Source organism: Pimephales promelas, chromosome 19 (genome assembly GCF_988280905.1).
Source record: "Pimephales promelas chromosome 19, fPimPro1.hap1.1, whole genome shotgun sequence".
Lineage (NCBI taxonomy): Eukaryota > Metazoa > Chordata > Actinopteri > Cypriniformes > Leuciscidae > Pimephales > Pimephales promelas.
This window is the reverse complement of record NC_142787.1, coordinates 13,487,266-13,501,066: the sequence shown is the minus strand read 5'-3', so window position 1 is coordinate 13,501,066 and position 13,801 is coordinate 13,487,266. Positions and strand designations below refer to the sequence as shown.

At 37.4% G+C, this 13,801-nt stretch overlaps 1 protein-coding gene across 7 annotated transcripts in view; it reads left to right on the top strand.

Moving 5' to 3' along the window:
- The first annotated feature begins 1,588 nt into the window (after positions 1 to 1,588).
- cdk5rap2 (CDK5 regulatory subunit associated protein 2) overlaps positions 1,589 to 13,801 on the top strand; it is a 44,782-nt gene continuing 32,569 nt past the window's right edge. For 6 of the 7 annotated variants that reach the window (XM_089124048.1, XM_089124051.1, XM_089124049.1 and 3 more), the window contains exons 1-8: positions 1,589 to 1,902; positions 9,028 to 9,086; positions 9,718 to 9,767; positions 11,125 to 11,235; positions 12,106 to 12,182; positions 13,143 to 13,260; positions 13,350 to 13,531; positions 13,626 to 13,767. In XM_089124048.1, coding sequence (XP_088980174.1) covers positions 1,850 to 1,902; positions 9,028 to 9,086; positions 9,718 to 9,767; positions 11,125 to 11,235; positions 12,106 to 12,182; positions 13,143 to 13,260; positions 13,350 to 13,531; positions 13,626 to 13,767 — 792 coding nt within the window. In that variant the 5' untranslated portion in view covers positions 1,589 to 1,849. Of the gene's footprint in view, positions 1,903 to 2,990; positions 3,116 to 9,027; positions 9,087 to 9,717; positions 9,768 to 11,124; positions 11,236 to 12,105; positions 12,183 to 13,142; positions 13,261 to 13,349; positions 13,532 to 13,625; positions 13,768 to 13,801 lie in introns of those variants that run through there. The other variant, XM_039679213.2, reaches the window with a different exon arrangement.

The following is a 13,801-nucleotide window of genomic DNA, read 5'->3' as shown; positions in this document are numbered from 1 at the left end:
AGTGAAACGATAGCTTATTTTAAAAAATAAAATAACAGTTCGAACAGGAGAGTCACAAACGTGCATCACAGAAGAGAGCAAGGCGAGCATTCGAGCTAATAAAACGTAAACTTTGTTATTTATTTTTTTAAATGAGCGAGGATGTCGCTTGATAAGACCCTTATTCATCGTCTGTGAAAAATGTAAAGCCCTTGGAACAGTTTGCACTGAAACTGTCTTTTGAACCTTGAACCGTTTGGTTCCCAGTAAAGTGCATAATAGGGATAAAAATCCTGGAATGTTTTCATCAAATACCTTAATTTCGTGAATATCTACAAATAAATTTTGTTTTATTGCACAGAATACCTAGATGACCTGCAGGACCTAATATTTGAGCATGTTTTTGTGGACCCTGCTCCACATGGATGAGGTAAGATACCCATACCACCAGACATTTGTGCGGAGTATGAGCGGCTTGATGAGGAGGTCATCTCCACCATGGCGTCCAGATTCAATCAGAAACCAGCTTATCTGCCCTGATCATCTGGAAACTCATGGCGAACCCTCATCACCACACAGGCTGGAATCACAACAAGGAAATCCCAGCACCGAGGGATATGCCAGAAACCTATAACAACTAAAACACAGGCACGTGGTCAATGTACAGATAATCATTCATTTTTCAGCAATGTCTTTGTGTTATAGCACAGCCTATGCTTCCTTTTGTACTTTTTTTTTTATAATTCTATTGAGCAGTTCACAAGAACAATCTAAGACACCTTCTTACTTTTGTAGCTATATAAATGGCAAATATTTACTAGTTTGTTTACAGTATGTATTGTTTTTGTAGAATCTGCTATGTTTATTTAATTACAAGAATAAAGTAAGATTCATGGTACATTTCTTTTGTAGAAAAAAGTTATTTTTTTGGTTGAACCAATGGTCCCTCTATGGGATCGCTGCACAAACCTTTTTTGGGAACCATTATTTTTAAGAGTTTTTGTATTGAAATAATTAAAATTACATATTTGAATACATTGAATAATTATTAGGTCAACAATCAATTTCAAACATCGTCCAGAAACTGTTTTATACATCTCTTGTTATTGCCTCCTTAAGATGAATGAATGAATATATTAATGAATGTATTCCTCATTTGTAAGTCGCTTTGGATAAAATATACTTTATTTAAAATTAAAATTAAGAGGTGAAGATTCATTCGTGAAGCTTTTGAAATGCTTGAACACTTGTCTTGAACTTTCTCGTCTGATTCTGTATTTAGTGTCTGCTACCGGTAGATGGCAGCAGATAGTCTATTTACTAAGAAACTCTTTTACGTTTGCATTTAGCACTTGCTAGCTTGGAAACATCATTAATTAAAATATTTACAAAATAAGATTAAACGCATTACATTTTAAATACCCCTAATGTTCTCTGTACTGTCTGATATTGCTTTTGATTTAAAAATAGAATAAAGGTGTAGGCTAATATTTACATAATTTTTCCAATCTTCATTAGAATAATATGATCAATAATAAACTCACTCCTACACAAGTTTAAAATTACTGTTACTGTGTACTGTTACAGAGCCTTACAGTGAAGGAGAGGAGGTCTAATCAACCGAATCTGTCCAATCATCTGAGGAGATAATCTAATTAATATTAATGAACTCTTTCCGTGGCCGAGCGTCAGCGTAATGTCGTAAAGCGCGCATGGTGATGTCACGTATTTTAAAATGGCGGTTCCAACGTCTGCTTTGAAATTACATCCATAATCTACCGCTCATATTTCAAAATTAACGCAAGGGACGTCATGTTTTGAGAGAAATACTGTTCACAAATAAAACAAGACACTGTTATTTTGATCCAGAATGGATTCTGTGGTCGGAGAGGATCAAACGCTCCCGTTTGACATCAATTTGAGGTGAAGCGGTTTCTTTTTTTATTTCTGTCAGAGTCTGTCAGGTAGCGTTAGCATGTTAGCTTGAAGGGAAACATTTAAATTAAGTACAACGATAGTTTTCTTATTCTGTTTATTCAACATTAGAATTTCAAAATGTTTACAGGTAATCACCTCGACAAAGATATGAGCTAATGTTAACCACTGTGAGCTTGTTATGAATAACTTATGTTCCTATAACTGCACACTAAACTGGTCTCCGATGACATAAGAATCTTATTAACATACATTTCTTTTATCTGTTCTTAATGTAACCGCTGATATAGTTGGTGAATACGATTTTTATTCTGTATTTTCTCCGAAATTGTTGCCTTGATGCTTTTGTTATCATTCTGACAGTTGATGTGCATTCTTGACAGCTGCTAATTCTGGTCGTACATCATGGTAATAATATGTGTACTTGTCAATGTTTATTATTTTGCATTGACATTTTGTGTTTAAATTGAGTTGTCTGATAAGTCTGAACCCAGCTTTTGGGGTAACTTATATTACAATATTGTATGTCTTAGTTTGGCTGGTGTTTGAGACTCATAACCCCTGTTTTAAAAAAAACAAAACACATGATCCTCTTAGTTAAATATAGCAGGGACTTGATCTCTAAAGCATCTGGGCACACGAGGCTGTTTTTTGACATTGTTTACTGTGTTCAGGTGTCAAATACATGTTAAAAATACCGTGGACAGTGTGTACGGCCACAATCCATGATCAACAAACCTTACCAAGAGGGATCATTAGATCATTAAAAATGGAGTAACGGCATTGTGTAATGCATTAAATATACTATAGTATACATTAAGTAGAAGTGCATGTAGTAAATAAAGTCGTATGCATTGAATTCAATGCGCCACCAGACCAGACGAGAAGATTTCATTATGATTTAGTTTACTGGTGCACAGAATGCAATTAATGCATTGCATATAGTTTCTGTCTCTGAAGTGGCATAAGTTGTGTTGTTGAGAATGATGAGAGAGAGAGAAAGAGAAGTAGAGAGACACACACGGGCTGCAGTTATGTGTTGATCATGCGCTGTCAAAGAAGAAAACACACTGCTTCCTTCCTGGAATATATATACACACATCACATATAGCGGAAAAGCGCTCCTGTTTATTATCTGACGCACTGATCTCTGTCTTTTACTTTTCTGTGACCATGATGTGACCATGAAGGACTGATGTAGGTAGGTTATTCCACTGTTACACCTGTCCTGCTTGTATATAGAGTTAGAGCTGTAGATGTGTAGATTTGTATTAGATTACTGATGCTTAAATTCAGAGATCAGACTTTGCCAAGTTCAGGAGGTCTTTAATGGGTAGGAGTTGAAGGACTCTTGGGTTTGATTGTCAAGTTGGAGATCAATCTATTGCTGTCCAGATGGTTGTGTCCTTGTTGTGTCACTTTTATAAACCAGCTGGGGAGCGTGTGGGGGAAACACAAGATGAAAGCTGATATCGGTCTGCTGCTTTATTCCCTGACATCTGATAGCAGCTTTTAACCAATTCAGATATATTTCTGAAACTCTGACTCGTATGTAAACCTATAAAAACAGTTATATGATAGTTTGTGTGTTTTCTTGTGGCTAGCTCAATGCTAAAAGTGCAGGAAACCGTGAGAAGAGGAAGTTTTTTGGCTGTGTTGTGTTGTGGAGTGGCTGAAGGTGGTGTGTTTGGCTCGATTCTCTAATAATACTCTTACAATAAATAATAGACAATGTCATAGACCAAGACCAGGTGTGTTTCTTTGGGGTCGGAGGAGCTCAAAGTCAACTCCTGGACCGGAGACCCCTGTCATAGTCTAAATAGACACTTGATTTTGCACTGTTGAGCAAATTTTCACATGAATGTGTGATTGATTGCTATATGGATGGATATTATGGAAGTTGTTATATTTTTAGGCTACATTTTTGTTACTGTTTAGTACACACAAATAGGATGTAATGGTTTTGAGGGTTGTGTTGGGGTTTTGTCAGTGGCTGATGCTGATATGTACTTTTTACACATTTTCTCGCTGATTCGAGAGAAAATTCAGCTAAATGGTTTTGAACTAGAGATGGACTGATAAAAGATTCTTATCTGATTTGAAAGCCTATTATTATAGTCATTGTAAAACCATAATTATGAACTATTGATATTTGTTGTTTTAGTATAACAATTAGGCTATTTATTATTGTTTTGTTTTTTTTAAAGAAGAAAAAATTGTTTGTCGGCTATCTGGCACCAACAACAGAAAAACATCAAAATATAGCCTACATTTTGATTAATCTAAATTTTTTTAAAGATGGGAATTTTTCATACACTTTATTAGTAGTTAAAAGAGAATTTAAATAATACCAACATGCATGGGTCTGAAGATAAAATGAACTTTATGCATGACAGTTTAATTTCTGCATACGTCTACTAACATATTATTTATATAAAATAGACTTATTTATATGATATAATCCAATTTAATAATAGGAAATAAGACATGATTATTTTTACAGAATGTTATTTTTACACAAAATTCACTAAATTATGCTTTATCATTAATTCATCTTTATACTCCCCAATAAAGGCCTGTAAATTGGTCTGGTTGAAATATTAGATGTTTCATAAGAAATTCAAGAATGCATCAGATTTGACTTATGAGGCTCTTCTGTTTGACAGCTGCTCAGTCTTATGTAAGTTCAGTGTGCCGAGTGTCCTAATGGGCTTGCCATAGGTCTGAATGACTGTCTGAGCAAATATACGCACACACACATACACACACAACATAAATGGCGCGTTTCCACTGTACGATACGCAATTATTTGCTTTTCCACTGTCAAAAGTTGTGAATGGTACCAAAAAGCTGATCCATTACTGTACTACTTTTTGGGTACCCTTCCGCTGGGGTACCTAGCAGCACAGTGAAAGGGTACTAAAAGGTGGAGCTAGACTCACTGCAGAACGGTGATTGGTTGACAGAGTATCACCACTTGAGCGTGCTACAAGGGCATTAGAAGTGCCATTTTTTTAATATACAGTTGAAATATAATATTACTGTTATTGTGTCACGAAATGTAGTTTTAAGAGTTTTCAAGCGAGAAAGTCGTTTTTTAAAGATCAAATCTTTTGTTTTATTTTTTTTATAGATTTATGATAATTTGACTGAGATCCATTCCAAGCTATCAGCGGGCGCTCGGTGCTCATGTACCCCGCCTGAAACAGCCTTACCTCGGCTAGTCGTTCTGATGTTCGCCGCTGACTCTGATGTCTCTGTAGTGGTTAAAGGGGTGGTTTACTGCTTTTTTTCTTTGCATGTGTTTATGGGGTGCGATATAACATGTATTCGTGCTTTTTCTTTTCTTATTTTTCATAAATTTCACTTTTAGGCCATCCTTAAAAATATTTTGGTTTGCAGTAACAGCAATTTTTTTTAAAAAAAGGGTCGGTAGGTAGGTCTATATTTTTTTTTTCCAAGATTCAGTGTAAAAAAAAAAGGTACAATTTTGGAGATGGTGATCGTGAATTTAAAAAAAAAAATGCATATTGTGACGTCACTGACTGGGTCTTCAAACTGTGCATCCACCGCTAGGTGTTAATGCAAAATACGACCAGTTACATTTTAGGCTCAAAATGTCACAAAATGTATAAAATATCTATTTGTTATGCATATATACATGAGATCAGCAAAAACAAGCACAAACACATGGTCAAACAAAGAATACAATTAAACAAAGATACAAATTAGCCTATATACACAGTGCTTTAATTTCAGGAAGGTCTAAAATTAGCTTTTCAGTCAAGTCTGTCGCTCTCTCTGAAAAGAAATTTAATTTAGCTAGTAATCAAATGTAAAATGACACTACATAGTTTATCATAGTTAGATTAATGCTTATTAAAGTTTAAGTTATTCATTCAAGAGCTGTGAGTGATTTTTATCTGCCTTTTGTTGTTTGATTCGCATTGGCTCAATCGTCACGTTTATTAGACTACTGCCCCTTTAAGACCAAATGCAGAACTCTACTGTAATAGATGAATGATGCACCATCATTTTCTCCCAATTTACATCCAATTAAGACATAAACTGTGTTTAAATGAATCTCAGAGCAGGTCATTTTATATTTTATGTATATTTGATGGTTTAGATGCGCACATGAAGCCCAAAATGAGGCGATAGCCTACTTTTCTTGTCTCGTTTTAGTGCATTTCGGAGCGCGTGTCGCGCGTCGTGAACAACTTCTCTTGCGCAGACTTTTGTGCTTTTAATAGCTCTTTTAATGATTGAACGCGTCCGCAGTTTAGCAACAGTACAGACTGCATTTTACAACAATCACCGATCGTGCTGATTCTGACGGTTTGGGTTTTAGGAAGAAATGACAGCGCAACGCTGTGAAGGGAAGGAAGTTGCGCTAGACACAATGCTTCTGTAATGGTTTCATCTCAAATATCTTCTTTTTATAATCTTTGAAAGCGGAAATCTAAAATACAATTAGAATAATATCCCAGATCTAAAGTGTAACCACGTTTTGTCCTCATTGTCACTCATTAAGCAGGGCTGTCGTGCTGTGCTCGCTGTGGCTCCGGGTGAGAGATCGCTCTCTCTTCTGGACTGCGAATAGCAAAATTGCATCACAGACAAATTGTTTAATATTTTTATTATAGAAATGGTTGATATTCAGCACCGTTGCCCTTTTAATACCGGGTACCAAGCGGGAACACTGAAACGAGCGAACGTACAAGCCATATAGTGACACGCTTAACGTTAAACCAATGGTGTAAACATAATCGGATGACTATGACGCCACGGGTTTTTATTTAAGAAAGAACGTAGCCTACGTTTGTTGGCTAGACACAAGCAACTTTTACAATACTAACTAAAATATAATTAATATTATTTTATTGATTTTGAATTAGTCGTTTGAAGAGTAAAAAAAAAAAAATCGGTCGGTCTGAACGCAGGTTACAACCGGCAAGTCGGTCGGACTAAAAGGAAAAAAAAAAAAAAATTGGGTCGGCCCTAAATTGACAGGGTCGGTCGGGTTACGGCAAACAAGAATATTTTTAAGGGTGGCCTTATTGTCAACCGCGCTCTCCTCTGTCCTCGAACAACGGGTCGACTTCCTGAGTCTATGAAACCACTCCCTCAGAAACAGGCAGTGGGCTCAGATTGGTTAGTTTGGGCCGGTGTGTTGTGATTGGCTAAACTGTAGTGCACATTGTCCAGAAAATTCACGCCCATTACCTTTAAGGGAGAAAGTTGCATATGTGTTCCTGTCAAATGTGCATAATGGTGTCGATACTGCAGTATCAGTGTGAGCCAGAATCAGTCCCAGAAAGCGGCGATAAAAAGAGTCAAGCAGAACCTCACCAAACACGGCTCTTACAAAACGTTTCTGAATGGTAATTCCTATATTGTTGAATGCCTGAATTGCCTATATTGTTTTTAAATTTATACACGTTTGTTTTACACAAAATAGCATCGAACTGACTGGCTAGTATATACAGAAACAGCGTTGGCACTGGTTTACGTTCTTGATCAAATTGAAAATAACGTCAGAGTAGATATGAAAAATACATAACATTAGTACATATACAAAATTCAGGTCCAAAATATTTGTATGCGTTTGTCGTAGACACGAAATAGCATAACTAGTAGCCTAGTGGCTATAAAGCCAGTGCTGGCATTTGATAAATCTAAAACATAATGATCACGTCTGAAATTATACATGCAAATACATTTAAAGTTATTAGGTCTAAGCCTACAGGTTGTGGCCCAACAACTGCTGCCTCTGGTTTTAAAGTTGGAACTGCTTCATGTTTCTTGTTGAATCCGGTGTTGAATTCGTGGAGATTCTGGAAGCTGTCTTCCATAAAATGCGCAGCACAGAGAGCTAGATTACGATCGTCATTTTCAGGAACATAATCAAACATAAATTGTATCCATTGTTGACGAAGTACAGCGTCCGTGGGAAGCTCGAACACAGAAGACCCGACAGCTAGGTGAACATAACACACTCGATGAGCCACAGAAATATGGCCATGACCTTTTTGCATAATCCAGAGGGAGGGTTGATGTAACTGTATGTATTAGTGACGTATAAAACCTGTTTTAGTCCTATTCGAGTCGTTTTTAGGCATTAAACTTCCTGATTTTTAAAAGACGAAATCTCTGCTTACACTGAATTTTCAGCGCTGCAACTTTGCAGATACTGTTCATGCACCAACAGCAACATTACACACTATTTAAAATGAAATGTAGGAATAAATGTATTTATGAAATCGAAAAGAAGCAGAGTGGTGTTTTATAACATTTCATTTTATTGTTGCCTAAAATGTACATACAGAGATAACCAGAGTAGCAGAGCGAGGTGAGTGTTGCATTCAAGAACGCGCTGTTCCATTAGCAGAATTACTGAACTCGCGTCCTCTGGAGTCATTCTGGCTGAGTCGGACTTTGCGTTGGCTACTCGGTGTTGAGAAACGCCTAATGCCGGCGATTGTTTCTTGTGACAAACATGCTGAGAAGCAAGAACAAGATCTGCTGTATATCAACCATTGTTGTTTACTATGTCGTTTTCTTCGCGTGAAAATGACGTTGATCGCTTCTTTCCGGCAAACACCACGCCTTTCAAGTAAGGGTACTGTTGACGGTGGAAACGCTAGCTGGATCCTGGTTTAGCGACTCGAAGCGTACCGTACCGCTCAGTGGAAACGAGCCAAAAGATGCTGTGATCTGTGCATGCGCATTAGTTTCAGACAGCCTGCTTACATCATGCTCTCGCTTGTAGCCAGCACTGCACTTTAAAGTTATGATAGCACACACACATATTATTTCTGCTCCTGTTCCCGGCCTTGAGGTTGGATTATGAATAGCATCCATTCCACACATATATATGCACTGTCCATTCTTTCACTGTTTGTGCGTGTTGCCATGAGCTGGATCGTAAAATAGAATAGGCTAGACGCTAGTATTCAGTGTAACCTCTGGATATTTGCACCTGTTTCAGGTTTGGGATTTGTTGTGATTTTTGTGTATTTTTCTTGCTGTTTTATTTTTGTCATTGGAGGGTGACTCTGTGTATGTGTAACTTATGTTTGTCTCTTTGTGTTGTGTGTGTGTTTGTTGCAGTATTTCCAGACTGCCGGAGTCTCTGAGCAGCAGCACTTTCAGCATGGAAAACATAACAGGTAGACATTCCCTCATATCTTTTAATATAATCTCATTACTTGGACCGGGTATCGCAATTTACCTCACGATTGAAATCACAATTCAATACATCACGATATTGAATGGGATTCATTCTCTATTGTTCCTTCAAGAAGTGACAGTGACCGCAACAGTCTTGGAGCTTGCAGAAAATAATGAATAAACAAATAAATAAAAATATGAATGCATTCATATGCAATATACGCATGCTTAAAGTTCAACACAAATGAGGAATTTATGCTTTTTAAGAGATTTTAATTTTTAAGCAAATTTAGGACTATATACTCTGAGTTATAGAGACTGTTAGTGTTGTGTAAAAGAATGAGATGAAAGGCAGCAGATCCTGTTCCTGCCTCTAGACTTTTACTTTTAAATCTGTTATGAAGACACACACGGCCTCACACGCTTGTTGTATTTCTCTCTGAAGTCTGTCCTTGCGTACCAAACCACATGGTCATAGTTAGATTTTCATCAAAGCCTCAAAGGTTGAAATATTCTGAAAATAACAAATAAGACACTTGTTTGAAATAAGATAATTTCTGGAGTGAACAGAAGTGTGTTTGTTCATTCGTCTGTCTGTTGTCTTCTCATCTGCAACGCCTCTGTTTCCAGGACAGAGGATGTCTCCAACCAAAGCTCTGACCATGAAAGATTACGAGAACGTAAGTACAACAAACCTGAACATTTCTTGAATTGAATCAGAATGTTTGCTTTTGTTTGTTTTCTTAGGAAACTGTGCCTGTGATGACACAAATGATGTCTTAATAGGCAGCTCACAAGGTTTTGAAACAGCCATTAAGTGTGCTTATATATTCATTATCCTTACATGATTATTTGTTATAAGCAGCTATTTTTCTCTTCATCTGGAACTGTATAGTTTAAGCAAAACCAAATCCACACCTTTAGAATTGTGTGCATTTTCTTTATCTCTGTTTATCATGTTGTTTAGTGTTCTTTCAGCTTACTCAGTGTGCACGCCTGTTTATGTTTTGATGTATTAAAATCAGAATATTTAGACTTGTTTACTTCTGGATCTGGATCTAAACCCTTAAAATGAGTTTGAAACTTTGAATGAAAAATAATTTTGTGTAAACATTCTCATTGTTATCAGTTTAAATGCCTTTCTTACTTATTGATGATTTTAAACTTCATTTTAATGGGTCAGCGTCAGCATGCAACTATTTTGGTTTCTTTGGCAATCATGATATTCTGGTATAGAATATCTGCCTGTCCATTTAAGGAAAGGGGTTTATTTCTTTGTACTGAGATAAAGATCGTTGTGCATTCCTGTGGCTGTGTGTATGATTTAGAGAGAGAGAAAGTGTGTGCTGTAGAAACACAGAGACCTTTCAGAAGAAGGTACCACTGCCCATCACTGTGGTGTTTGTTGTTATTTCAGACTATTTGTATTTCTTTCTTTCCCTTCCCCCTCTTTCTGCCCCAGATGTTGAAGTGAAAAACGCTCGGAGTACAATGACGCACAGTTCACTGCCCTGGCAGCCTCTCTTACACACACACACACTCATGCCAACCCTTATTACTGACACACTCATTACTCTCTTTTAGCTCTCGTCCCCTCCCTCCACATTCCCCTTTCTCGCTCTTTTTCTGCAATTCAGTTATTTGAAGAACAGCTCTGCTTATGTTTTTTCATGAATGAGTCTGAGTATTGTAATGAGAAATCACTGAATATTCCTAAATGTTCAGTGTGTAGGGATAGTTCAGGCAGAATAAAAATTCTGATGGAGATTTTCTCTAGTTCATTGTTGTTCAATCTGGTTTTGTGACCGGGACCATTTAAAATATGAAAATATGAATCTAGCTAGAATCACTACTATAACCTCTAATGAATGTCCCAAGAGAGCTGTGGTGTATGTTAATATAGTGTAAATTCCAGTCTATTACTTGAAATTTTCCAGAACTACAGCTTAAATAAGAAGATTTTGCATTGTTTGCATTGTCTGTGTATGTATTCAGGAATATTCTTGAGTAATTTCTGTCTTCTGATTTCCCTTGCAGCAAATCACTGTTCTGAAAAAGGAAAACTTTAACTTGAAGCTCAGGATCTATTTTCTGGAAGAACGTGTGCAGCAGAAATGTGACGACTCCACAGAGGACATTTACAAAACGGTTACTGACGCACACCGTCACAAACACACATGTGCACAAATATGACATCGTTCCTAGAACTTGTGGGGTCTAACCCAGCATAATAGGAACTTCCAGTGACGTAACTGTAAGCTAATTGGCCGAACCCACACTAAACACCAGCACCTGCCATTTAAAAAAAAAAAAGACGTGTACACACACAGAGATTATAGCCTATGCTCTATATTTTCACCTCGAACTAACTGTACGAATATGAAAAACATGAAAAACGGCCCCTTTTAAATAAAGCTTTAAAAAAGACCAAGCATTCAATCTACGTCAGAGCGTCCATGAATCTTTCTACGGCTTTGTTGGTAGGGTGGTAATATCGAATTTTGTCGTTCTTGCCGGAGGTGGGGTACGCACAGTAAACCAAAGAGAAAATCCAACGCAACTTTGAGGGGATCAAGCGAAACATGATTATGAACTTCTGCTCAGCTAGCGACATTGGGCATCAACCACATGGCAAACGCTAATACTGTTTCATATACGGTCTACTTTCTTTGTAAACAGTTCTATCTAATAATCTATTCAACAGGACTGTTAAACCGATGAATGGGAGTGCTGTGTGTTCAGGCTCTGGCGTTTTCATGATAAATGTCCGCCGGTCTGTGAAAATAAAATCCAAAACAACAAGCAAAGCTACTTACTTTACGTTACTTAAGAGTTCCTACTGGTGGTTCGAATGCAACCAGGAAAATTGCCCTTTGGGAAAATGTAGTTCTTGGGGAACCATCCTAATGGCTAGTTCCTAGAACTACCCAGTGAGAAAGGGGCTTTTGATGCAAGTAGTTCTATGCACAGTGACCTTATTTTATTGATTGTAAGTAACTTTTATATCTGTGTGTGTAGAACATTGAGCTGAAAGTGGAGGTGGAGTCAATGAAACGAGATCTGGCTGAGAAACAGGAACTGCTTGTGTCTGCATCGTAAGTCTTGTTTATATGTTCACTTCCTATTTTTCCTAATTAACCATCCTAACTTGATGCGACAAGCAATAAAACCTGTTTCTTTGTTCTTCTTGTTGGCTGTCTGTCCTAACCAATTATGATATGTGATAGACATTCTGTATCTTGGTTTTAGTTTTTGATAGATATCGTGCAATGATTTATCTAATGTCATATTTTCATACTTTAATGTCATGTTTTGCGCCATTGCTATCAAACAAACTAATATCGAAAGCGTGATAAGGCTTTGTGTCCTTATCAAAAGACTGCACACAGAGAAGTGCTCACGTGATCAGCTCCGCATCTGTTCACAGTGAATGGATGTATGTGAACTCCATCTGAGCATGTGCTGAGCATTTGGGAACGCAGTTATGCATTATTTTCACATTTGCATAGATTTGTGATGAGCCTCTTTTTAAGTTTCCGCCAAAATAAAAGCTTGACTGCAGTTTCTGTCTAAAAAAAAATGCCCCCGCACGTACCACTGTAGAGGGACTGACGTCCACCCACCACGGTTTCACAAAAATCCTGCGGTAAACACTGGATTGTGAAATGTAGCTCACAAGTGTGAGTCATTCCACATAGCTATTAAACATCAAATTGTTCTGATTGGCTGTAATTTCATTACTAAGTGGTAATATTTTGCTTTACGTTGTCCTATACATTTCAGTTTTTTTTTACTGAAATGGTTTTTGATATAAAAAAAATGTGAAAAAAAATGTGCAAACTGATTAAAACATGTCAAACTAAGACCCGTCCCAAATTTCCTGACATTTGAAAAATGTATAAACAACATTTTTGTCATTTATGAAATGAACATTACACTGGAAACGCTTGGTTATGTCTAATTTGGGCTTTCAGGTTGAATATTTGCATTTGAGAACATGTAGACGCCATTGGATGTAAGACAAGGATCATAATGGTATGTGTTTGTGTGTCTAGGAAAGCACTGGAGAGTTTGGCCAGTCGAGGTGTTGTTGATGATGGCAGAGAGAAGATGCACAGAGAAATGGAGTCGCTCAGAGAAGCATTCAACACTCGGATTCAAGAGCTGGAGGAGGTAAAACAAACCCCACAATGTTTTTTGCAAATGGTTGAGAACATGTTCTTCATCTTTAGTTATTGCCCTTGCTTTCTCTTTTTCTTCAGTCTCTGCAAGCTGCCCAAGAGGAATTGGAAAGCATGGCCACCATTGCTGAACAGGAGAAGCTGAAAAATATTGAATTGGAGAAAAAGCAACAGGCCGCCAACCATCCGGGGTCCTCGGCTGATTCAGGATCCATCCCTGAACGGCTCAAAGAGCTCCAGCAAGCCCTTCAGGAGAAGGAGAGGTAATCAAGAAAGAAATGAAAGTACTAAAAGACAATTAATTGATTAACAAAGTATAACTTTTAGTTCTGAAAATCCCTGATATGTTTTCCACAGTGTTATTGAGCAACTGCAGGTGACACTCAAAGATCAAGATGCCATGATTGGAGAGCTTCAGAGGAATGACCCACACCAGCCTACAGGAGAGCAGATGACTCAGCTGAACTCCCTGATTGGCCAAAAAGACAGTCAGCTACAGGTTAGTCTCTCAGTTTTGTAAAGCACAACAGTGG